General features: G+C 41.7%; 1 protein-coding gene across 7 annotated transcripts in view; it reads left to right on the top strand.

Moving 5' to 3' along the window:
• KIF16B (kinesin family member 16B) overlaps window positions 1–27,230 on the top strand; it is a 305,749-nt gene that overhangs the window by 54,500 nt on the left and 224,019 nt on the right. For all 7 annotated transcript variants that reach the window (XM_045809379.2, XM_045809362.2, XM_045809387.2 and 4 more), the window contains exons 11-12: window positions 4,931–4,996; window positions 8,347–8,406. In XM_045809379.2, the coding sequence (XP_045665335.2) occupies window positions 4,931–4,996; window positions 8,347–8,406 (126 nt within the window). The remainder of the gene's footprint in view (window positions 1–4,930; window positions 4,997–8,346; window positions 8,407–27,230) is intronic.

Here is a 27,230-nt window from a genome sequence, read left to right as displayed (position 1 = left end):
TGTCTATTTTACGTTTTGATGTGGACCTTTCCTGTGTGTGAAAGGAGGCTGCCCGAATGAATGGTCCAGCTGTATGTGATGTTGCCAGGCCCCCCTAACTTATGACCTGAGTCATGAGAGTCATTTTAATTTGTCCACCATGTTATTGGGATCTTTTTTTTCAGTGTTGTTAAAATGTTACTTATCTGAGGTGAACATTCAAGGGTGATTTGTTAGGATCACCCAAACTATTATATGTGAAGGAAAGTATTTGGAAAATTCTTGGTGCAACTTGTACTTAATGATTTGCTAAGTTACGGGAATGAAGGAAAAAAAAATCAGCCTTTTTAAATTAAACTGAGGAAATCCTTGTAGGGAGCCTTATCATATGGACAGGAAACTTTAATTTATTAAAACTTTTGCATATTCTGTCTAAGGAATGTCTTCAGAGGTATTGTGTATGCCAGTTGCCTTTTATCTTCTTTCATGACCAAAGGCCGCGCTGTAATTAAAGGAGTATTTTTGTTGCCGTAGCTTTGAGGGTGAAGATGGAAAAGATAGTTAAGTCTATTTTAGAGTGCATTGAAGATAAAATTCTTCGTTAAACTTAATGCATTATAATAAAAACAGGAATCCCAATTTAAAATAATTTATCACACTATGAAACTATAAATTGTTGTGAGACGATACAGGCTTATCCTAAATTAATTAAATTTGTGATGCTTAATAAAATAAGCAGGTGTTCTTAAGTGCCTATTAAAAATCTCTGTATAATTTTTTCTGATGACATTGCTCTATTCCTACAATATTCCAAATGCTGCCGTGGTTCATTGAGAATGTTATTCAAATCCAAGTTCCATTATTTGTTTAAGGACAGCTAAGTAAAAATCAACTCCTCCTTTTAACAAGTTTACATATTTGCCGATGCAGAATACCACGTGCACCAGTTTCAAAAGCACAACGTAAATAAAGCACAAGAATTGAACATGTATTTGCTTCTACTACATAGAGATACACAGATATTATGTAGTAGTTTGTATATACATGCATATGTTTGAACTCTTTATTGAAGAATTGTGTATGTACGGGAAAATTATATATTATAAGGATCCAGGTCAGTGAATTTTCTCAAGCCGAATCCATCCATGTAACCTGCACCCACATGAAAGAACAGAACTTACTAGCACCCTGGAAGACCCCCTTGATGTCCCTTTTCCAGGTGCTACCTGCCGTTTCCTTCAAGAGTAACCATTACCCTGACTTCTGAGGGCATAGATTAGGCTTTACTGTCGCCCATTTTTGTTCTTTATAGAAATGGAATCATGCAGTATATCCTCTTTTGATCTCATTTCTTTCATTCAATGTTGTGTTTGTGAGATTGAGGCACGTCGTTGCACGTAGTTGTAGATCGTTCTCACTGCCATATTGAGTTCCGTCATACACGTATGTATGTGAGTACACAGCTCATTTATCCATTCTAATTTTGATGGGCATTTGGGGAGTCCTTTCTGGGGCCATTAGTGCTGCTGTTGACTCTCTTCTCCACGTCTTTTAGTGACTGTCCGATGCATTTCTGCTAGGGTTATACCTAGGGGTGGAGCTGGTGGGTCAGAAGGTGTACATGAGTTCAGTTTTAGCAAATACTGCCAGACAGTTTTTTAAAGAGCCTCTACCAGGTGAGAGTCCAGCATCAGTGTCTGAAAGTGCCAGCTCTAGCCGCTGTGGGTGTCCAGTAACACAAATGGGATGGTCCATTTCTCATTGTAGCCATTGGATGGATGCAGAGTTGTGTCATAGAAGGATTTTAGTGTGCACGTCTCAGATGGTTAATGAAGTCGGGCATTTTGATCGCTTGTCTTTTTAAGTGTTCTTTTTTGTTATATTTAAAGCATGTTTTCAGACTTCTGCTTTGAATCTGGCAGCGAGAATGTCTGTGAACTCTTTTTCTCTTGAATGTATTCGGAGATGAGAAAATTAAACAATATAGAAATGAAGTAAGCCAGAAAAGTCAGGAGGCAAAGAAAGACAAGAGGAGAAGATGGAAGTAGAATAATTTCTCGTTTGTGTAGCTGGAGTCACAGAGAAACTTTAAACGGTAGCTAGATAATAGAAATGCCATCACGTGTAAACTTTTAAGATAGACACATCTCCAAGAGGGTCACAGAGTAAAACTGTTACATGATGTTTGTAAGACCGAGCACAGGCCCAGTAGGTAATTCAAAGGGGAAAGAAGGAAGTATGAAAACAGCACTATGTTGTTTTTACATTTTATGTGTATTATGTATACCTAAAAACACTTTATTACAGCAAAGAGTGCAATTCATAATTAAAATCATACACGATGTCAACTTTAATAAAGGAAAAAAATGAAAACAGATCAATGACACTATAGGAAATAGCAGGAGACAGAGCCAAACAGATTTGCCACAGGGAACCATAACTCTGTCTCATTTCATGAGATCTCACATAGACCAAGGTAAGGAAGAACATAGTATATTTACATGACACCATGAAAATTTGCTCTAATCAGTACAAACCAGGAAAAGAAGATTGCCAACTTGTGCACTTTTTTTTTTTATTATGGAAAGAGCTTTTATTACAAGGATAAGATAGGGGCATCTGGGTGGCTCAGTCAGTTAAGCGTCTGCCTTCGGCTCAGGTCATGATCCCGGGGTCCTGGGATCGAGCCCCGCATCAGGCTCCTTGCTCAGCAGGAAGCCTGCTTCTCCCTCTGCTCTTCCCCCCAGTTTGTGCTTGCTCATTCTTTCTTTCTCAAATAAAATATTAAAAAAAAGATGAAAGATCACGAGCTGATAGAAGTGAACAAAGAATATGAGCACAGTTCACAGAAAAAAGTTGCAGATGATTCCTAATCTATGAAAATATGCTCAGTGTCCCTTGAAATACAGTAAATGCAAATACTAAGAATAGTGAAATGAATATATATACGAAATTGGGGACATCGACAAGTAGTCATTAAGCTGTGTATTTTGCTGCATGTAAATTATACCCCAGAATTCTTAGAAAACCTATCAGATGGGCACAGATCACAATGCTTGTTTGCAGAGTGTGTTGGCAAGGGCGGGAGGCAGCAGGTGCTTGTAAATGTTGTAAGTGGAGTTGATACTGCTGCAGTTTTGTTGTAGTGTAATTGCTTTAACACACGAACTTCATCTGAGTATTATTTAATCCTGAACATGTTTCTTCTAACTACACTAGCTTTGGGTTTCGCTGAGTGCAGTACTCTTGTAGCTGGGTGTGTCTCTTGTGGACCTTGGAGGGTATGCCTTTACAAGAGATGTTGCCTCCTGTGAGGTCGGGGGCTTCTAAGCCAAGGTGAGCACCCCACATGCGGGTTTGAATCTCAGCCCTTCAAGAGGGCCGAAGACAATAGCTCCTGACAGCTGTGAGGACTGTTGCAGAGACTTCACGAGGACCTTGCTGTTCTGTCGTTAGCTCTGCTATCTGCTGAGTAGACAGAGGCCGACTGTGACCCCTGGTAGTCTTGTTAGCCTGAATGTTGAACTGAGCCTACGACGATCACCTTGTGGCTCTTGCATTCATTTGAACAGAAATTGGAAAGTAAATAATAATAAAAAAATGCTACAGTCTCTGAGGAGGACAACTTGGCAATTAAAAAGAAAACGATACATATAAATGACTCATAAATTCCCTCCAAGGAATTTATCAATACAGCTATGTATATGGTAGGAAACTGGTATAGAATAGTCATTTCTAGCATCGCTGATAAAACAGGAGATTAGAAAAAAACCTTCATTTCCATTAAGAGGAAAGTACTAACATAAATTATGGAATATCCATATAGTGGAATACCATACAGTGCATTGGAATTGTTAAAAAAGAATGAAGTGGATTTATTTGTACTGAATTTTCTCCAGGATACATTGTTGAGTGAAAATGGCACTATTCAGAATAGTATTCATGCTATTTGTTTAAAAGACAACAAAAATATGCTTGCATATGACCAGAAAAACTGCAGGTTTACATAACATATTGGGTAAGACTGGTTGCCCGTGGGATGGGGAGGGAGGAAGACCCTCTCTCTTTTTATTTGAGTCTGGTTGACACACAGTGTTAACGTTAGTTTCAGGTGTACAATAGTGATTCAACTTCTTTACGTGCTGTGCTCACCACAAGTGTAGCTACCATCTGTCACCATACAATGCTATTACAGTATCATTGACTATATGCTCTCATCTGTACCTTTTCTGTGACTCCTTTCTTTTATTTCTGATGACATCCTAGGGGGTACTAGGTCCCTGCCTTTCAGATTATGAGTTCCAAACACAGAGCCCCCATGTGCCTCACCTGGCTCCCTTTGCTTCACCTGTCTCTGTCTACCTTGTCCCGTTTCTAACCTGATTTTGGTGTTTATCATTCTCATGTCAATATTTACACCTTTGCAACATGGATAAAGAAATGGGTATGTAGATTGTGGTGTAGCCGTACCATATGTGGAGTATAATCCAGCAGTGAAAATAAATGAATTTCATTTGCATGTATCAACATGTGTAAATCTCAGGAGCCTGTGGTTGAGCAAGACTTATGCTTCTTCTTGAATTTTTACATCGTGCATATTCAAAACAGATGAATCCTTTCAGATCTAGGGATTTAGGTTGTGTTTGATTTTGGCAAAATGTCAGTATGTTACATGTTTGTCTTTTTCCTTCGCTTTACTGATTTGTATTGCAAATGTAGGTTTGCTAGGATGCCTTGGTTTTGAATGTTATGAGATATGATATGAGATATGAAATATTGATTAAAGACTTAGTGATGACTGATACTTTTTGGCGAGTGTGGGACAATATGTTTTACCTCTGCTTAATAGTTTATGTGTTGATTTTTGATAATTTATCAATTATGGACAAATCCTTCCTGTAGATAATTGCTGTTTACTAATTGCTATTCTCTTTTATGGCTTAAATTGTAGATTGCCCTCCTAGACTCCCCCACAGCCTTAAGTATGGAGGAAAAACTTCAGCAGAATGAAGCAAGAGTAAGTGATACCTCGACTTGTTATTTTTTTAAATCCTAACTTTTGCTTTTGTTTTAATTGCATGCTTTTTGGTACTTGCTGCTCGAAACTCATTTTCTTTCTTCATTTCACTTAACCCTTCCTCTGCCCCACCCCATTTTTAAAGAAGCACAGTTGGGGCTCCTGTGGCTCAGTCAGTTAAGCATCTCACTTCAGCTCAGGTCATGTCTCAGGCACCTGGGATTGAGCTGGAGCCCCACTGTCCTGTCCAGCTCTGTGCTCAGCAGGGAGTCTCTTTCTCCTTCTGCCCGGACCCCCGCTTGTGTGCTCTCTCTCTCTCAAATAAATAAAATATTGAAAATAAGGTAGCACAATAGTTGACTTTTTATGTGTCTTATCACGTTCTTTGTGACTTACTAAATGTCTGGTACATGATAGTTAACTGCAATTGAAATTTACATGCAGGCCGTGCTGATGAAGCAGCGAGGCCACTGGGTCCTTCGGGGCAGACGGGAGCCCTGGGTCAAGGGAGGCCACATTCAGCATTCATGAGACAGCAGTGGTCCCCACAGCTTCACCATAGCTGAAGCATGACCACTGTTTAGTTTTTTTGTCATCCTTTTACTTTGTTTCTGGTGGGAAGTGCGGCCCTTGGAGAATCCATCCCAGGTAGATGCATAGTTTCCCTTAAGCTAGTGAGAGTTGAGGCAGGAAGAGCGAGTGGCAGGGAGTGACTGGCAGAGAGGGCAGCTCTGGAGATGACGTGGCCCCGACGTCTCATGGCTGACCTGGTTCTACACTCTTTTTTTTTTTTTTTTTTTAAATACTCCTCTGTGGAAAGCAAAATAGGCATTGAGAACATTTTTGGGATTGGATTTTGTTCAGTGTGCCGAATGGTTAAAACAGATTGAGAAAGAAAATTGGATTCTGTTGGTAAGCTTTTCAAGAATACACAATATTGAAAATATAAATTGGGTTGTAGTTAGGAACTTGTTGACAAGTCCCTAGATAATTCTGCTGATGAATTTGCTGATAATAGCATTAGTAAAAACATTAGATTCTTAATCCCTATTTGTCTCATGAAATTTTATATTTTAGTACTCAAATTCTAATTTCGAGTGCTCTGAAATGTCTGGATATAGTCTTAAATTGTTTCTTAATAATCGTTTTCAGGAATACCTAGCAAGTTAATAGAAACTAATAAACATTTTAATTTAAATGCGTTACACATGCTGTGACAGAAATGACTACCTATCTCGTTCATAACAATTTGTAAGTTTTCATCTATTTTTTTGTTGACCTTTTACAATTGTTTGCTATCTGCTTGTCTGTAAATCTTTTTTTTTTTTTTAAGATTTATTTATTTATTTATTCATTCGACAGAGAGAGAGACAGCCAGCGAGAGAGGGAACACAAGCAGGGGGGGTGGGAGAGGAAGAAGCAGGCTCCCAGTGGAGGAGCCTGATGTGGGGCTTGATCCCAGAACGCCGGGATCACGCCCTGAGCCGAAGGCAGACGCTCAACCGCTGTGCCACCCAGGCGCCCCTGCTTGTCTGTAAATCTTATCACCTGATCATTTGTTAGGGGTGGTATCCCACGTTTGTCTATTTTATAAATGAAGATCATTTGCTTTAAATTCAATAGTAAAATCAACTCAAGGCATACTTAACAATTTGTTTAAAGCTAGAATTATTTGATTGAATTGGAAAAGGATTGATTGGCTTGTCGTTTCTTCAGGGAGAACATACCTGTTGGTGAAATGCAGAAGCATTTACTGTTGAATCCTGTGTTTCTCAGATAAATTGCCAGTGAGAATCCGTTAACTGATTATTATCATAAACTGGTAAATTCCATACACCAATCTTTTCTTCTCCTATAGGGAGAGAAGGCATAAGACTATTGTCTCTCTGAAAGCTTCTCCAAAATGAACCCTGATAGCCATGTGGCTTTAATTGCTATCATCAGAGACTGAGGTTGGCATCACTCGGGGTGAAAGACCGGAGCATACGCACAGTCCCAGGCAGCAACAACAGTCTTCACAAACCATTAAAAACACGTGAAAAGCAAAGCTAGAGCGTGTTAGTCCTGTGTCTTTTATTTCTTTTTAACCAAGAAGATGATGGATTCTGACTTTACTAACTAGTAAAAATGAGGAGATGTGATTTTAACTTAGTCCAGCCCTATTTGGGGTAAATGGAGTAAAATGAATGACCACTGAACGATTGGATATAGGTGGGTTAGGTATGCTTTGGTTTTCCTCTTGGGTAAACCGTCGCTCCGGTTTCTCTACTTCTTGTCAGTCACAAAGGCTTTCTGTCAGGAAGGTTTCTGACATGAATGCCCTTTCAGTTACCGTACTCAGTGGCGTGTGCGAAGTGTCTTCCTCTTGGAAGAGCGTGCAGGCAGGTGTATCCTAGTGTGCACGTTGGCCCAGTTAAGTAAGCTAACTTCTCGGTGGGTTCTGATGGGATGGGAGTGTGAAGGTGGCAGAGTGCTAAATTAGAGGAGGAGTAAGGCTTTGAAAGGACAGAGTGTCCTCTGTCCAATCACATCATCCCCCCCCGCCCCCCACTCTGTTTTAGCTTCAGGGATATTCCTTTTTACAGGACACATTCTTTTTTTTCTACCCTCAGTTAGGTACTATATCACTGAATTACTTACTAGAATTACTTACTAGGACCATTTGAAAAGTTTTATGGAACCAGCAGAATATTTTCATTAAATTCGAGAAGCAATTTCCAACTGTGCTGTGTTCAACAATTGGGGATGTTTTCTCCCCTGAGTTATAGCAGACTGGAAAGAAGCTGATTTTTATCAAAAGATTTTTGCTTTTACTAAAAGAGTTAATTAAAGAGCTACCTTAAAAAAAAAGATAGAACGAGATTTATAAACCCTATTAATTAGCTAAAAAAGCAGATTATCTCTTAAAGAAAACTGCAGCATCCAAGGTGATTTACTCACCACATCTAATTAGAAAAAAAATAAATCACTGTTTTTTTAGAACCTAAAGTATAATCGGGAAAAAGTAACCCATTTAATGGGACATTGTCATCCTTAAACTTGTCATTTTTGGTTAATAGCCAAGGAAGCAGCTTTTATTTAAGTATACCATGAAAAGGAATGTTGTAAAACTCTAGGCAACTTGACAAATTTTTTTCCTGTTCTTTCCTTTGCCTTAATGTAGGTTGCAGGATGAGATCAGCTTGTTTGATTTATCTTTGGTGATGGTTCTTTCAGGGATTGAAATTGCTGTCTAATTAAAAAATATATTGTACCTCCTTCCATAAGCTCTAAGAGTTCGGAAACTTTTTACAAGAAAATCACAGTAATTTTCTTATGGAGCAATCACACATGTGTGTTTTTCCTTTTAGGTTCAAGAATTGACGAAGGAATGGACAAATAAGTGGAATGAAACCCAAAATATTTTGAAAGTAAGGACTGTAATAATGTGCCTTAATCGTACTATCTTGGCTTAAATAGGTAAAAGTTTTTTTCTTTCTTTCTCAAATATGGCTATTATGTGCTTTGCTTAAGGTAAGATCAGTGACTTCGGGGATTGGGGTTCTGGTTTGATTTCGAAGTGAAAATGTAGCTATGAGACATTAAAGCTCTGTGTGTTTTAACATGTAGAGGGGATGCTGTTTCCCCTTGTTGCTGTTTTTCCGTTTTTGACTCAGCACATATTAAACTCACCTTAATATTCAAGGGCATCCTTAATTTTCAAGGCATCCTTCCTGCCTTTGTTAAACCCAATGTAAAAGCGATATGTTAGGTGAGAAAAAAAAAATACGCTCCTTGGCAATATTGTAGAATATGCATGCATTAACATGGCTAGATTTCAGAAATTTCTGATCTAGTAATTTCCTATTGGAGTTTTGATCTATGTGTCTCAAGGGCTAGATAGAGATGGTCTGCCAGTTTGGCGAGGCTCCTCCTGAAAGGTGTCACCAGTGGCCTCTAGTTTTCATCCTCAAAATGCTTCAAAATACGTCTTTCTTCATGTTCCCAGCTTTTGCTGGGTTGGCAGGAAACCTGAGTCATCTGTTGAGGGTCAGCCATGCCAGGTTTGAGGTTCAGACCTGAATATAAGCTTTGATAGTGTCTGACTTCACCTACGAGAGAAAGTGATTCAGAGACAACAGAATCCTGGGTTTGTTTTTGGGCCGGTTCGGGCAAAGCTTCCCAAAGGAGCGAAGTCTCCTCTACCATTGGCAAGGCTGGATAGATGAAGTTTAGCTGCACATCTGGGCAGAGGCCTAACTTGGATCCCCTGTACCTGAAAACAGGGCACCCACTTAACTGTGTCACGGGGGCAAGCTCTTGAAGGGCCTGGCTTAGCCAGTTAGTTCTGTGTCTCACCCCTGAGAGGGATCCGCAGCATATTGTGTTCAGATCTCCACGTGCCATTTAGGTGGCTTGGCCCGCTCTGGGGCTGGAAGAGACTGTGTCTCGTGAGGTGGGTGGGTTGTGATGGTCTGAGAGATGATACTTCCGGTTACAGAAAGCACTGCCCTGAGTGAGGGTTTCTGAGTCCAGACATTCTTTTCTCCCCTCCTGGTTCTGGTCATAGGGTCGTATTATCTTGAGGTACTTCCTCAGCGTTTCCTGTGGGAGAGATTTTTGTGCAGGAAACGGAGCCAGGAACTCACTCGCATTTCGGGGTAGTCAGGTGTGGAGTGAAACACCCCCCAAGACGTGGGTAGTTTTCATCCTGCAGCAGCATCATCTCTCAGAAGCAGTGCCGCCGTCCCTGCCTCTGAGGCCCACGTCGTTTGACCTTTCATGGCACAATGTGCACTTTCCTCAGCAAATTTGCAGAGAGAGGGTGGAAATCTGTTCCATTTACGAAAGAGAGAAACCGAATAGTTAGCTCTGAAAATCACTGCGTGTAATGCTAGTCAGCACAGGCGGCAGTGCCAGTACATGGAAGACTCAGCCTCGGCCTTCTGCTGTGCACTCCTGGTCCCTGGAGGCGCGGTTTCGTAACCGCTCCGCAGAGGGATCCGTCCTGAGAGCCGCCATGATGAACCCGTCAGCTGCTTTGTTCCGCTTTTCCTCCGACGGTGATTCTGGGCCCTGAAGCTAAGTCGTCCTGCAGGTCCATTATTCATAAACTTTTTTATTTTTTGTTTTTAAAATAACTTTTAAGATGCAAAGAGTGGAAATGTGATGTGTGCTAGGTATTAAAGGTTATGAGAAAGGCTAATGATATTTCACATTTTTCCATCTCTCTCTCTTTTTTTTTTTTTTTTTTTACATTTTTCCATCTCTTGCTCTTGCAAGCCCATTTTGGATTTCTCTACTGGTATTTGTGTTTTAAATCTGTAGTCGTTTGATATTTTAAGGGTTGTCTTCCTCTCTTATTGGAAGACAGTACCTGCGGCCTGAAGTAAAAAAACCCAAAAAAACAAAAAAGAAGGCAGCTACTCAAATGCTGTTTTTGAAAACATTTTTTGGAAATTGATGAGGAAAGGGATTGTTATCTGATGAGTTTGTATCTGTGTAGTTTATGAAATCCTTTCTCATGTTTCTTTTGTCAGACTGTTCCCTCAGTCAGCTTTTGCTCCAATAATGCTGTATAGAATCCACTCCAACCCAGTGGCTTAAAACAGCAGTTCCCCTCATGCATGTATAGATTGGCTGGGGGTTGGCTGGATGAGCCTGGCTTGGCTGGGCTCAGGTCCAGGCTGTGGGTGGGTTCCAGGTCTGCTCCACATGTCTCTCATCCTCTTGGACCAGCTGTTGCCTGGGGCATGCTCTCTCATGGTCTTGGCCAAGGTACAAACAAGCAGGCCTAGTTGTGCAAGCACATTTCAAGCTTCTGTTTGCACCGTGCCTGCTAACATCACGTTGACCAAAGCAGGACACTTGGCTGAGCTGAAAATCAAGGGGGAAAGAAGTATACTTCTTTCACAATAAGGTGATGCCAAGGGTGTAAATGTACAACCCTCTTTGAGATCAGTGGTTTAATTTACACATGCCCATGCTAAAATGTGAGTCTTCAAATTCTGGGAACTTGCTCTTCTAGAGATTTGCACATTTTATAGGGACTGGCCCAATGAACCATTAAGTTCCCAGGATTATGTTCATGGTCAGGACCCAGTTGTTGACTCTGCCTGTTTGCCAGTTACTGTCCTTTTCAGGTCCCAAATTCTGGCCTTTTCAAGCCCCAAATTCTGAACATGCAAGGAGAGACCTTTGGGGAAAAAAAACGAAGAGATTTAAAATATCCAGGGGATTGAAGGGAGAGGCAAGGGCTGTTTCGGTGTTTGTTGGCACCATGAGTGCCTGCCTTGTTACTTTTTCTTGTCCAAGTGTATCGGTGAGTCGTTTCAGAGGACACACATGGGTAATGTTTGAAGAGAGGACTAAGGAGAGGAGCATAACCCATCTTCTCAGTCATCAGAACGATGATCTTTGTCGGTGTCGAGCCACCTGTGCTGTATGCTTGTATCTCTTCCTTCAGTTATGAGACCCGGGATTAGTCTACCGGCATACATGACGCAGAGTTGCTTCAGGAATATATGGGAGCCCCCTCTCATGTAGGGGTAGGAGTCTCCCTTCATGGCAGAATTACGCTTGGGAAGTCCCTTCATTTCCCTGGAAGTCACTAGATCTTGAGCTCCTGGATGCTCACAAGCCAAGAAATAACTTTGTTCCCTTTTATTTTATTTTATTTTATTTTATTTTATTTTATTTTATTTTATTTATTTATTTATTTATTTATTTATTTATTTATTTATTTATTTATTTATTTATTTATTTAACAGAGCTAGACAGCCAGCGAGAGAGGGAACACAAGCAGGGGGAGTGGGAGAGGAAGAAGCAGGCTCCCAGCAGAGGAGACCGATGTGGGACTCGATCCTGGAACGCCGGGATCACGCCCTGAGCCGAAGGCAGACGCCTAACAACTGTGCTACCCAGGCGTCCCTGTTCCCTTCTTTTAATTTGGTCGGTGGCTTCCCTTGCTCTGGATGCGTGATCCAAGGTCCTCTTGAGTCGGGGTGGAGGGAGAGTGGAAGGCTGTTGGCCAGATTCATGCTCTGACAAAGGGTGATGGCTGTTTACAGCCAGGCTGGTGGCACCGTGGTGACAATGACAGAGCCTTAGGCTTTGATCTGTGGAATTTGGATCTCAGGCTTCCATTCTCTTTCTGACTCACTGGGTCATGACACCCACAACTGTCACATACCCTGGTTCCTAGCATGGAAATCAGGGTGGATGGCAACCTCTACTCTAGATCCAAGTTAATAGGCTAAGACATAATACAGTGCTTGGAGGTATTTTGAAAGTGGCCAATGAAGGTGCAAAGTATGTTAATCTTAAGGAGGCCGTTCTTGGGCAGTTAGGCAACGAGAGTTTTAATTATTGTCCATGATGTACTCCGTATATCCACTCTCTTGCCCCTTAACCTTATTTTCATTAATCTTCATTTTCTGGAAATTAAACTTCAGACTCCCAGAGGCAGCGGTCTCCTCTGTTCCCTGTTTACTTTGACAATTCTCCCTGCCCCAGGACCCCTGGGATCCCACCCGTGCTGCCAGAAGTCCTGCTGGTCCCAGCACATACCTGTGCCTTGGGTCTCTGAGTGTTTCTTGGCCTCTGCCTGCATTGTTCCACTATTCCAGATGCTTCCTTCCCCTTTGTAGTCCATGTGGAAGCACTCTCTCTGGTCACACTTCGCCCCCACTTCCCAGCTGGAATGATTTTGTTCTCCTTGGGCCTTTATAACATTTGGTTGTACCTCTGTCACAGCCTCCATCATAATCTGAGGTTTGGTGGCCTTGATATGTCCCTCTGAATAGGAGCAGGGTCTGGGCAAGGACTGTCTCTATCATCCTATGAGCCACCTTCTAGAACTCTGCTTCTCATAGGATAGGCATGCAGCGAAAACTTAACTGCATTAAAGTAATATCAAGAAACAAAAACCAGGACCTTTATATGAATCTGCTAGGGTGGTTATATGAAATATAACAGACTGGGGGACTTAAACAGCAGAAATTTATTTTCTTGCAGTTCTGGAAACTAGAAGTCCAAGACCAAGGTGTTGGCAGGGTTGGTTTCTCCTGAGGCTTCTCTCCTTGGCATGTGATTGGCTCCCTTCTCTCTGTGTCCTCACATGGCCTTTTCTCAGTGTGCCTGCACTGCTGGTCGCCCTCTGTATCCTCATTGCCTCTTTTTATAAGGACATTGGGCAGACTGTACCCTAACTGCTTCATTTTAGTGTAATTACTAGGTTCTGGGGAGTGGGACTTCAACAGCTGAATTTGAGGGGGATACAGTTCAGCCCATAACGACCTGGAAGCATACAGATCTGATGGTGCGGTGGGAGAAGTAACACGGAGTGTTGTGCAGGTGGTGGTCTTGTCCTTCCTCTGCCTTCCGGCATTTGTTTCTCATTCTTCTTCGAGAGGCTTATATGTGAGTGTGTGTTTTATTCCTGGAAGGAATGTGGGTGGCTGCGTTCCTTTAGATTATGGTTCGTCCTTCACTTGGACCAGTCAGATACTTGCCATTCAGTGTGTGGCTCCAGGACCAGCAGCATCACTGTCAGATGTGCTCAGTCAGAATCTAAGATGCCTGGGTCTGCACCATAATGTTTGAGGAAGGGTGGAACAGTCTTGGGCTCCTTTGCTCTCAAATCTCCTCCCCCTTCTCTGGCTCTGCCTTGGGTTATGGGGGACAGACCCCCGGGGGCTGCCCTTCCTCGGGCTCCTGTGGGACTCCCCACGAGATTGGAGCAAGAGAGCAGACCTTGTGCTCCAACTTCTTGTGGCATCCACACGGCCCCTCCCGGGTGCCGTTCTGCCTGGTGACACAGCCCTGGCCTCATGCCTGTGTCCCTCCTGTCCACGAGTGATGCCGGTTCCTGCTGTCAGTTTGTGGGTGGCCTCACCATCCTCAATGGCTTTCAAGCTCCTCCTTCAGCCAAGTAACCAGTTCCTTGTTTTAAAGCCCCTGGGATGTAAGCCCTGAAGTAGTTTCTTTGTCATGGTTCGACCTGGTCTGGTACCAGAGTCCCACGTCCCAGGCTCTTGCCATGCTCCTGAGCGTCTGTATTGACTCCTCTTCTCTTTCTGATCTCTCTGGTCTCTTAGAATGCTGCCCCGACATGTTTTTCATCCTGGCTGGATTTGTGTTAAACGGAGATAACTCTCTTGGGTCTTGGAACTTAACATTGTGATAAATCCAGCATCCATAAGCCTTGGGATCGGTGCATTCCTGAGGCCGTGGTATGGGTTCCCCTTTTGCATAGCTTCGCTATTGGGCCGACTGCTCAGTGTTTGTAGTGGTTTATAAAGTGACTACTTAATACCCCTCCTGTGTGCCTTTTGGCTTGGCTTTTTATAAATCCCGTATGTTTTACTGCTGATGAATTTTTTCAAGTAACAAGTCCACAAATGCTTTGTCCATTCCCACTTTCTCCCCCCCCCTTTACATACCTCTGTGGTTTGTCTGCTCAGGACACATTTTGGTTTCTCTCTTGCATTTCATAAACGAATGAAAAAAATGCTCAAAGATATGTTATCTGACTTCCAAAAAACTCCTTGAGTTCTGTGCTTCAAAATAAATCACAGTCAGCTTGGACTGCAGCATAAAGCACTCGAGTGTCTGACAGATGGTGTGGCAGAAGGGAGCTCTGACTCTGGGCGCGGGCTGTCCAGAGCCCAACCGCAAAGTGCTGCCTGCAGCCCTGAGAGCTCTCTCTGTTTGAATCCCTCCAGCACTGGCTACTCTTCCCACTTTTTAATAAATAGGGTCTCCTCCTTCCTGAAAACATATCCTTTGATTACTCGGGGTCTGACTTGCTTTTGTGTTTTCATTGTCCCGCGTAGGACATCTGACTGTGACTTGGCACAAGGGTGGGTTGGGGAGGAAGCAGGCTGCCCAGACACAGAGGCTGCAACTGGAGACACTTGCCCTTGAAAAGTGGGCTAGTTGTGTAAGTCGAATGAAAGTTGTTGTTTTTTCAGACATTAATTAAACAGAATTTTTTGTTCTTGCATACAGTAAGCAATGTTTGTTGAATTTGGGGGATGGAGCATATTTGAATCTATGTGATAGCGGGATCCTAATGCAGATGCTTTAAGTTTAAATCGTGCTGGTGTCTTAATATTCCATCTCCGGGGAAGAGAAGAGGCAGGACACGACAGGCCCGTGGCAGAGCCGGGTAGCACTTTGACGGAAGAAAGTGTCTTACTCTTTCAGAATGTTTTGACTAATAGGAAGTAGAGTAAAATGAAATTGGAATACTTTCTTGGCTTAAGACTTTCTGAGCTTAAATTTTGTAGATAGGCTTACTTTAAACCAACTGATTTCTGTTTTATGATAGAATCAGTCAACTGAACGTTTGTCTCTGGAAGATTATGGCAACCTAGAAAAGATTTTTTTTCCCCCTGGGCTCCATTTCATGGAGCAGACGTGTGTTAGGGGATATAATGGGTTTGGAAACAGCACTAATAACTGGGGCAGTTGCTCAGCAGATTGTGGTGGGCCTTTGGCTTCCTCCTGCCCAGGGCACTGAATCCTTTGGTTTCTAGAAAACCCACAAAGAAATCATGGGAAAGATGATGCTTTTTGTGGCCTTTGTCTCCTTTAGATGCAGTTAATCTTGACCTCCTCTTGGTATGAGAATTGAACCGGGGGTAACTTTAGGATAGAATTTTGTTTATGGACATCGATTTTGCCCAGATTTTGGATTAAGAAGGAGCCATCTCTGTAAACCATGGGTCACCTGCCTTATTAGCAACTGTTTGAGCATTTGATGGTTCAAAATTCTGACCTCACACAGTTTCACGTATTGTTTATAGCTTGTAGTAGCATCTGAAAATATTATAGCTTGTAGTAGCATCTGAAAATTCAGAGTGTTGTCTCTAGGGCTCATTTGGCTACATGAAGACACTACACTGAATTTCCAAGTGTTCATCCATGCGGAGATTGGCTGTGGAGGGAGTTTTAGAAGTCAGTGCTCTTTCCCCTTTGGTTTTCCTTGTGAAAAGAGAGTCATTCTAGCCTAGCACCTGCTTTTTAGTGCTGTCCATGTGCAGGTCATGCCTTTACGATCTCAGTAACTGCCATGTGAGTTTCATTTTTGTAAGTTTTGAAAACTTCATTTTCAAACTTTTGAAAGCTTTTCAGTAAAGAAGGTATAAAAGGTGGCGAGCGTTTTTTTGACATACCAATATTCTAATAAACTAGCATTGCTGCTTATGCCGATAAAGAAATTCTTAGTGTGACTGTGAATTTAAAAATATTCTCCCTGTAATGCCCAGCTTGACTCATTTTCTCTCTTCTGTCCATCTACCCACCACCCGTTCATCTCTCCATCCATTCCTGTCCTCTCTCTCCTTCCCTCATTCATTAAACATATGTTTATTGAGAGCATCTTATGTGTTAGACATAGTTCTAGGCACTGGGTATAACCAATGAACAAAGCAGAAATCCTTGCCCTCATGGAGATTATTACATCCTAGTGCTAGAAGACTTTTCCCCCCAGTCGGCATTCTTTTGTAAAGCTCCCATAACCTGTCTTCTCCTTTTAAAAATAGATTCGTTGGGGCGCCTGGGTAGCTTAGTTGGTTAAACATCTGACTCTTGGTTTCGGTGCAAGTCACGATCTCATAGTTGTAGGATTGAGCCCCACATCAGGCTCTGTGCTCAGTGCAGAGTCTGCTTTAGATTCTCTCTCCCTCTCACTCACTCACATACGTATATACATACATACCTTAAAAAAAATAGATTTGTTAACAATATAATCTACTCCTCTGATGTGTGATGTTTGAGGCCTCAGATTATGTAAACTACATGTCTTACTTTTTCAGTTCTAGTGTTTTATTAAGGTTACTTAAAAAGATAATTTATGCTAAATGTATTAATATATCTGTCTCTATTTATAGTGCTTTGAAAGGCCCAGAAACATAGAAAACTTTTTTTTTTTTTTTTTTTTTTTTTAAGAGAGAGCATATGTTGGGGAAGGGGGAGAGGGAGAGAGAATCTTAAGCAGGCTTCGCACCCAGCAAATGAGCCCAACACAGGACTTGATCTCACAACCCTCAGATCATGACCTGAGCTGAAATCAAGATTTGGGTGCTTAACCAACTGAGCCACCTGGGTGCCCCGCATAGAAAGCATTTTTGAAATTGATATGCATTAGGATATGGACTCCGTGAGAATATAGTTTCTGTTTTGTTTGCTGCTGAGCAGGTCTGAACACTGAATAAATGGAAGGCTAGAAAGGCCCCACGTGGGGATATGTTACTAGAAAAGTTGTTTATGAATGAGTTCATCAATGTATGCTCATCATTCCTTCTGTTAGGTTATAAACGCCTCAAGGTCAGGGAACATGTTCATTTTTGTATCATAATTTCTAGTGCTTTATACACTATTTCTTTATAACTAGGAAGTGTTTGGCGAACAGTGGTTGAACTCAATCAACTGTGTTCTCCCATTTCTGAGAACGTTTTAGGACAAATTCAAGGACTTTTGCTGCATAGCAGTCTTCCCTAAAACCTAGTGGCTTTTAACAGACTTAATATTTTCCATGATTTTGTGGTACAGGCTGGCTCAGTGGATTCCCAGGATGGTCCAGAAAGGCTTCACTCACATGGCCGGTGGTTGGCTCCGTCTCACCCATGGATGATCTGGCCTTGTTTCTCTCATCCTCGGGCTTGTTATGGTGGTCTTGAGGGGTGCTGAGCCCCAGTGTCAAAGCATTTTTCAAACCTTCATTTGTACTTCATTTGGTAATGTCTCTTTGGCCAAAGCTACTCATGTGGCTAAAACCAGGGTTCGGTGTGAGGGAATTACCCAACGACGTGGGTTCGGGGTGAGCAGTGCTTCCTTCCATTTTTGCAAAAAACCTGACCACAAGCGTCTTTTTTCTCTGTTCTACTTGTCCCCTTGCCTTAGCAACCAGCCCCAGTGATTTGCAACTGTGTTTTTATGGGTGAACATGTATTCCTGTTTTTCTGCAGAGGACGGTATGGAGAAGAGAGAGGATTTGCGATGGGGGTTGCAATCGAGATGAATTGAGAGAGCATTATAAGAACTTACTTGTCTCCCCCACGCTAATCTGCAGACTTATGTGATTTCGTGTCTGTTTGAACAAAAGTCACCTACCAAGCCGTCATGTGCCAAGCCCTTTATCTTTTTTAGTGCATTCACATGTACTGTCTCATTGGCTCTTTCTTGATCTGAAGCAAGAGAAAAAAGATGTGATTGCACTTGACATAGTATGAAGTTGTTAATTTGTCAGCCTCTCATGAAAGTTAGACTCTGGCTGTTAATTTCCATCAAACTGTGTGTTCTCCCTTTTTCAAAGTTCTGCTCTTGCAACTGTTTTTTAAGATGAAGGGCAGAGTAATAAAGTTCATTGTTCTCTGAAACTGGGACTCGATAATTAATGGGGGGGGACCACTGTCAACGCAACCGCATTGGAGGTTGACTGAAGAACTTGGCAGGGTCAGAAGCTAAGAGAGCGATTCCCAGGGCCGGCTCTGATGTTGTTAATAATGCCAAAGCTACCATATTTTCCATGGGCAGTTTTCATCTTGAAGGAACTGCCCGTAAATAAAGGCAATGCAAGTATATGTTGGTTCTTACTTTTGAATAACGTTTCTGGAGCAAAAGGCTCAGAAATAAGTCACATGCACCCTGTTAAATGTTGGAACCATGCAATAAATTATTTTGAATACATAGGGGATTTTCCTTCTGATCTTTTGCAGCGAGGCATGTGCGCTGACGGGCTCTTACTGCATATTTATTGCCACGGTTAGGGAGGAAAAGATTGCCCGGTCGTATGAAAGCGTGCTTTACGTGCACCTGAACTCAGGGTGTGTTCAGGTGTAGGAACTTGGTTTTGTAGGCAGGGGGCTTAAAAAGCGACCATTTCATGGTACAGAGCAGTTTATTGTTCATGTCACCTGGGAGCACATCTGACTCACCTTGGATGAGTTCTAGCCGTTGTGAGTTTGGGGAGGAGTGTGTGCTGGGGAGGGGAAGGGGATGGGTATGGAGTGAGGAGATGGCTCGCAGCCTGCCTCACCTACAGACTTTTGCCTGTGCACTGTTCTGACCTGGGTCATGTTGACCTCTCCAATTCCCAGAACCTCACTGAGATGCAGACCATAATCGTACCTGTCACGTAAGGTGACAAATGAACTTATGGGATGTTTAGAGTGGCGTCCAGCACATAGTTAGTAGTGTAAGCATTACAGTAATGTTAACCATTTTTTATTTGTTTGGTTTTCTGGGAATCCATCCTCTTATATGTAAAACTGCTAGTAATTGAGGTCCTCCCAACTGGGCAGAAAAAAAAAATTACGTATACGGAAGCTTTCAAAAGTATACAGTTTTCTGCGGTTACGGTGTGGCATCACTTCTAAGACATTTTATGGTGTAGCATTTTATGTTTGTTTATTTCAAGTAATAGAAAATCCAATTCCAAATGTGCTTAAATGGTAAAGGGGTTTATTAGCTCACAGAAGAGTAATTGTCTGGAGGTAGCATGGGATTTAAGCATGGTTTGATCAGGGCACTGGCTGTGGTTCTCTGGGATTGTTCTTGCTTTTGCCTTTTTGTTGTAATGACTTCCTCCTCCTGCATTCTGCTCTTGGAATGGCACAGCAATACTGGCAGTCACAGCTTTCTATCCACCTACCACCATCTAAATTCGAGGTGTCTGGGTTTCAGAGTCCCCAGCAGAATTCTGAGCTTTGCACTGCAAGGTACATTTCTGAACCAGTCCTGGGGGCCAGGGAGGTACCCTGTGCTGACTGGTCTTGGCTTGCGTTATCTAAGTCAATCACTTTGATAAGGGAATGGGTGACCCTGATTGGTTGAGATGAACCAGGGCCCATCTTGGGAGCTGGGGTGAGGTCAAGACACCGCTGCTAGGCATGTACACTGGGGGTAGTGGGTGAGTCTCGGTGACGCCGAGGGTGTAGCTTACTGGGGTGTAAGATATCTTCAGTGCAAACAGGAGATGCAAGGTAGTTGAAACATTTATTTATTTCTTAAAAGAAAATTTCTGAATATGACTCAGAAGTCCTATATTCAGCTGGAAAATTATGTGAAAGGCTAGCTGAATATCTGTACTGTGGTGTGAAGATTTCATATGAGAGAAACTGCTCTTTTTTGGTGTTAGAATAGAAAAATGGCACACAACGAATTCCATGTATTTAAAACCCATTTTCCTCTTCTCCCTTAGATTGATTATGTTATTTAAACTGAGCCCTCAATGTGGGTGTGTTCTCTTCTCCAGCTTTTCATATGTAGCGTTGAATTTAGCTTAATTTCCAATTGACCCCTTTAGCTTGATGTTTCCCAGCCCAGTCTACCTAGCAACAGTTACTATGAGCAGGGAGCTGGCATTGCCCTCCATCTGTAACACAACAGCGGGTTTTAAGAGATTACTTTTCCTTAGCATCCTGCTTGATTTTGCCTTTGCATTATTTAAAGATGACAGCAGTTTCTCTTAACTCCAGGCGGCAGAATGATGGTTTTTTAGCAAACGTGGTGGTTTTAAGATGTATGTATCCGTAAGACAGTATAATTAGCAAGTGGGCATCTTCTGAACAAGAAATATGGACCGAGGCGGCATGTGGATATTTATTACCAGGATATTCTGTTACTTGCAAGGGAGGGGGGATGGCTTGACGTTTCTAATATCTCATGTACTGCTCTATAGCACCAGCTTTGCCAACTAAATACAGCTTTCCCGAGCAAGTTGTCTATGTCTCCTAGGTGAGAGGAGTTAATTTCCAGTAGTTGCAATTTCCCCTTGAAAGAATGTAACAACGCAGGCCTCACTGAAGATGGTCATTTTCCTCTGGATCCAGGACACTCTACATTAATGTGTTTTATGTAAGCCTTTCTCATCCTTGCCCTTAAAGTAAAAATTACAGTGGCATTCTTAGCAGTTTGGACTGAAATCAGCGACAGAACTTGCTACAACACTTCTTTAAGTAGCAAAGTCCAGTGTCTCATCCAAAGCAACTTAAATGTCAGTTACTCTGCATGTCTCAGAAGTTGTTTTTCCACGCACAAGTCATTGCCACCCAGAATCACTGTCAGACCTTTTTTAAAGACCATCTTGTGGGTTCTCCAGACTCAAGGAAGGAGAACTGTTGGAGGTGGCACCCCCAGATCTCTACTTTGAACCGGTGCCCTGTGTCCCCTCACAAGAGGAGGGACTCCCAGCCCTAAAGCACGTGGCAGATCATCCCTTACAGCGCGTCTTGACGTGGTTATTGCGCGGACGTAGGCGCCCGGAGAGAAATGGCACACACAGCTTCCGGCGGTGTTCTGTGGTCCCCACGCTGGGCACTCACGCAAGCATTTGGAGCCCTGGGTGATGCCATTTGAAAAGAAATTTCAACTGAATAGTTGATTTTGTGTGCATGTGTGTGTGTGTGTTAAAATAGAGTGATTTATTCACAGGACCTTTGGAAAAGAACTATGGGTATTTACTTTTTTAATGACGGTTCAGCATACACAAAGTGTGCAAATCTGAAGTGTGCAGCTCAGTGAACGTATGTAAAAAAGTGCCCATCTGAAGTGGGCAGCTCATGCATTTTGCTCTGTGTGTCCACACATGTAACCCACACCCAGATCAAGGTAGAGGATACTTCCTACTCCCCAGAGGCTCCCTCTTACCCCTCCCCGGTCAGTTACTTCCTGTCTCCCTCTCACTAAGGCAGCCGCTCCAGCGACATCTGTCACATAGGTAAGGTGTGCCTGTTGTCGAGCTTCCTACGAATGGAATCATGCAGTGTATTGTTTCTGTTTTTGGCTTCTTTTGTGCAGCCTGTTGTCTGTGTAAGATTCATCCGTGCTGGGTTTAGCAGTAGTTTCTTCTTTATTATGAGACTCGACCACACTCATTTTGCCCATTCTCCTGTTGACTATCTTTGTTTTGGGTTATCTCCCATCTTTTGTTATGATAAATAGTGCTTCTGTGAACATTCTTGAACCTGTTTTGTCTGGTGCATGCTTTCACTGGGCCCTCTTTTTTCTGGCTCTCATTTAGGTAAGAGTTTGGCCCCCCTTTGCCTTTCTCTGGTATATGTCTGCCCACTCTTTAAGACCAGAGAATCCTTGATCCAAACCTCCCCTGTTCCTCACACAGCTGGCTCTCAGCCTGGGCAAGGCCAAGGGAGCCAGGCAAGACCCCGGCCCCAGCGGATCAGGTCTGGAGCCAGCAGGAGCAAAACCATTCATCCACAAACAGCAGATGTTTGCTTTCAGTCAGTGTGGGTTCCTCATGTAATGTTTTTTTTCTGTTTTCATCTGGATCTAGTTTAATTGGGTGATTAACACAAATCACTTCTGATTTCTATAGATTTGTGGAAAGATAATTTTGAAGGTTTTTAATATATTCTGGATTTTTTTCCCCCCTAAGTCTTTTTGCACAGCTAGATATTTAATAATTTGTGTGCTGTAAAGCTGTTAAGGACTGTCTGGTTTTCCTTTGGTAGATTCTGAGGTCCAGAGGGTAGAGACCTGTTTTAATTGTATTCGGACCCGTACTGTGCCACACCCAAATTGCTTTGCATCTGCAATTTAATATTAAGAAGAACAATAGTAGCTGATATTTACTGCACACTTGACTATGTGTTAGGTGTTATTCTAAGTCAGTAATGTTTAACAGAAATGTCATGCAAACTAGGGATGTACTATATGGTGACTAACATAATATAATAAAAAAATATTAATAAAAAAAAGAAATGTAATGCAAGCCACATAGTAGGGATTTAAAATTTTCTAATAGCAACATTAAAAAAATAAAGAGATGTAGCTGAAATTAATTTTAACACTGTACCGTATTTAAACTATTATATAAAAAATGACCACTTTGACTATAATCAATATAAAAATTATTACCAAAGTATTTTATACTTTTTTAATGAGTCCTTGACATGCATGAATTTTACATTTACAGTGTATCTCAATTCAGATGCTGAATTTGTCTGAGATACACCTGATCAGTGTTTCGATTTCATAAAATTTACAGTTGAAAAGTAGATTCTCATATTAACTCTATTCCAAACATATTTAAAAGTTTTCCAGTAAATCAACTGAGTGTAGTTTAAAAATTTAAACCAATAAATTAAATAAAAATGAGAAGTTCTGTGTTCCCACTGCATTAGCCACATTTCAAGTGTTCAGTAGACACGTGCATGCCGCAGTTGTAAATGTCATGTGTATTAATTTGTGCCGTTCAGCGGCCTCGTTCTGGTGGCATATTATTATTATTATTTTTTCAGTTTACAGACAAGAAAACTGAGGCCTAGAGGGTGCACAGTTAAGAGGAAGAGGTCAGAATTTGAATGCTGTCTTGAGGTCTGGGCTCATGACTCCGCTGTACTGCCGGGTTCTGGACTGTTTGAACCTGACCTCAGTTCTTTCCACATTCACACACATTGGCTTTTGTTTTAGCCTTCCCTAACCCTTGTCTTTTTTGCTTTTTCATATTATAAAGAATGATGGAACAAGCGGTCTTAGAATGTGACCCCGTATTTGCTGTGAGTTTGGTTGTTCATCAGTGTTTTAAAAACCAAAATAGATTATGGCCACTGTTTAAGTACCATCTGCTCTGTTATCTCTGTAAATGTCAAGGCAAGATTTGCTTTCCGTGAAATAACGGCTCAGGGTTCCTTCTGTATTTGGTAATGCTCCTTCTTTAATAAAGATTCTGATTTTTTTTTTTTTATTTCTGCCAAGGTTGGGCTTACTTATCTCTTTTGCCTTGGCCCCTTTCTAAAGTCTTTTTCTCTAGTAGAGAGACATGGTTATTTTCCTAGGTATCTGTATTTTTTTTTTGTCCTTTGTGTTACAGTTGACCCTCGAGAGGGGTTGGGGTGCTGACCTCCTGCACAGTCAAAAAGGCACGTGTAACTTTGACTCCCCCAAAACTTAACCGCTCATAGCTTACTGTTGACTGGAAGCCTTGCTGATTTCATGAACAGTCGATTAACACATATTTTGTTTTAATTTTTATAGAATGTATTTTTACAATAAAGTAAGCTAGAGAAAAGAAAATGTTACCAGAAATAAGAGAAAATACCTTTACAGTATTGTACTGTAGTTATTGAAAAAAATCTGCATATAAGTGGACCCACACAGTTTAAGTTTGTGTTGTTCAAGAGTCTATTGTATTGCTATTTTGAGTGCTGCAACAGAAGGCAAGCATTGTGGTGATAAGGCGATAATGTGCTGTATCTCATCCTCAGGGGGTATGTTCCAGATTCCTCTAAGATTGCATTCTCTTCCTCTCTCCGGGAGGTCCCCGTTCTCTTCTCTGTGGATCTGGTGTGCTTCCCATCACCTTTTCGCTGCTTATCTCATTTGAATGAAAAGGACAAAGGCCTTGTTCTTTTTTGAGTTCTTTCCCATTCTGGGTGGCCCCATAATTCAGGCTTTTGAAATATCTTGACTATTTTATAATTATTGAAGTCTTTTGAACTGAGATGACCTGGTTTTTTACACCCGGATTTATCCCTGACTAATAGTGTGGCTTGGACCAAATATAACCCCTTTCTCTTGGTCTCTTTTTTTTTTTTTTTTTCAATTCTTAATGGAGCGGGCTGGTCTAGATGAGCTCTCAGCTTTATCCTATTAGAGAAGGTCTTGGGTTCTTTCTCCGGAGGCTGCATAGGAATTATCCCTGTGGGCCTTATACCATGGGTGTAGGAATCCTGCCCTGTTTCTCTGCTTCAGGGGTCTTCAGCGAGGGCTTCCTTTCTGTCCCTTGCTGCTGGACTTTCTTGGGAGGTGGGTGGGGACTACTCTTCTTTTTTGAATGTACCCTGGTGGCCTGTCTCAGTGTGGGCATTTGTGTATTACATACATAGTATTGTACAGAAGTCTGCTTGCTGGATCTTCACAGACAAACATGCCCATATAACCTGCAACCAGGTGAAGAGACAACGTTGTCTGCACCTCAGTGTCCCTGCCATGCCCCCTTCCAGTCACTACTTTCTCCAAGGGAGATGTCTAGCCTGACTTCTGAGAGCATAGCTTTGTGTATCCTGCTTTTAAACTTCATACATATGGAATCCAACAGAATTTTTTTTTTTGTGACTTGGATTCATTTCTCAGCATTATGTTTGTAAGGTCCATCAATAACTTTGCACATAGTTGGATTGATTTTACTTGTTGCATAAGTGTGGCTATGTCACAATTTGTTCATTCTACGCTTTGAATTTGGGTTGTTTCCCTGTTTTGGCTGTTAGGAATGGTACTGCTTTGACCCTTCTCGAACATGTCTTTTGGTGAACGTATGTACATATTTCTGTTGGGTGTATACCTTGGAGTAGAATTGCTAGGTCATTGAGCCAGGTGCATGTTCAGCTTTAGTAGAAATTGAAAATAGGTTTTCAAAGTAGTTGTACCATTTACACTCCCACCCGTATGAGAGGCCCAGTTGCTTTCCCTCCTCACCAACATTTGCAGTTTCTTTCTTTCTTTTTTTTTTTTTCTATTTTAGCCATTTTCATTGGATCCGTCAGACTGTGGTTCTACTTTGCATTTCCTAATGGTATTAAAAAACTTGCCATTATTTTTAATTAGCCTCATTTTCCAAATGACTTCACCTCAGACCTTGTCACCAAGTGAGTTGCCCTGGCGTTGGATGCCCTGGGGCACGGGGTGCTCCTCCAGCTTTCTCCAGCTCGCTTCGCTTTGTGTATGCAGAGACTTGCTACGCAGTCATCTTGGAGAGCTGTCACTTACTCTGTCACCAGTCCTCGCAGATGCCCAGGGGGGACCTTCTGAGATACTGGGGGCATACCAGTGCAGTGATCTGGAGCCAGCCCACATCCGGGGGGGTCCTTGGGATTCAGCTTACCTCATTTCCTCTCTGATTAGTCCAGCGTGACTGCTCATCCTGCTGGCCTCCCCCCACCCCCCTCCCGAGCTGTTGGGAGCTGTAGCTGTTATTTTAGCCAGGTCAACGTTCTTTTCTGCCAAGCGCGAGAATAATAACCATAATTATAGCAAAAAATTCCGGGCGCATTTTAAATTAATTGTGTCTCCTCATCTTAGAAACCTTCTTCAATGAACATTCCCAGTAAACTAGGTAAAGACCTCAGCTTACTCTGGTGGCAGTATTTCGCTTAATCGGAATATTCATGACTATCCTGGTTTAGCAACAAAGCCCACTTAAATTACATTGATTTCTGAAGATCTTTATTAAAAGGCTGTAGACAGTACTTACGGATGAGAAGGTGCAAGGGCACAGTAGATGGAATTTAATGTGTCTTTGATCTAGGTCTGGAGTTATCATCTAAACATCTTAAAGAAATCTTTTATGTTCCACACCGATTTCTGTTCAGATCTCCTTTCTTTCCCTATGGCGCTTTCTTCCTCAAAGTGCTGTGTCATTGTGTATGGTTTAGGTAATTAAAAAAAAAGTGCTGAAAGAGATCTTAAAGATCGTCTTGTTCACAGAACACGGGATGTTAGAACAAGGGGCCCAGGCATGAACGTTGGTGAAACTCTTCCCCAGTCCCAGCCTACTTTTTTTTTTTTTTTTAATGGAAATTGAAGCCAAGAGAAATTAAATGACTTGGTCTTAAAGTTCTAGAGGTAGAACCAGGGCTAGCTCCTGTTTTCTTATTCATCATTCAGTGCTCTTTAATTATACTTGACTTATCTTTTAAAATGGCTTCCAGACACCTAGATTCTTAGTACAAAAATGGTACTTTACTTTGATGAAGAGAATATAGCTAGCCTGCATCTTTTTGGATATAATTTTAATATGTAAAATTCGCAGACAAGATTTAGCCAGTGGCGTATTTAAATCAGCAAGCCATTCTATAATGGGCTTCATCTGCATTTAAATTATTCTTCAGAGATTTTGAAAGTTGGTTTTGAGTAAATGGCTTGTATTTATTGTTATATTAAGCCAGACTGCTTTTTGGTTCAGTTTAACAGGAAGTCTTTTAATGTCTGTAGAATCTCCTACCAGTTCAGTCTGCTGTTAGTAAATAAAGATACGTTTGCATTTAAAACAAACAAAAACACTGGAGAACAAAATGATTTCTTTATTTCAGCCAAATAAGTGTATCTTCTCAGTGGGTTAATCTTAGGAGATATTTTAAACTTTGGATTAGAAGGTAATTGACAACTGACAGTTTTAATTAGGAAAAAAGGACATCTATTTTAGAGTTAGACATACTGCATTTTTATAATATGCAATAATAATGTGATAATTTGAAAGAAATAGTGTGCCGAGGGTGCATTTCAGTTTCTT

This window comes from Ursus americanus, chromosome 22 (assembly GCF_024610735.1).
Source record: "Ursus americanus isolate L20-20 chromosome 22, mUrsAme1.1.p, whole genome shotgun sequence".
NCBI classification, from domain to species: domain Eukaryota; kingdom Metazoa; phylum Chordata; class Mammalia; order Carnivora; family Ursidae; genus Ursus; species Ursus americanus.
This window is presented reverse-complemented; position numbering and strand designations above follow the sequence as displayed.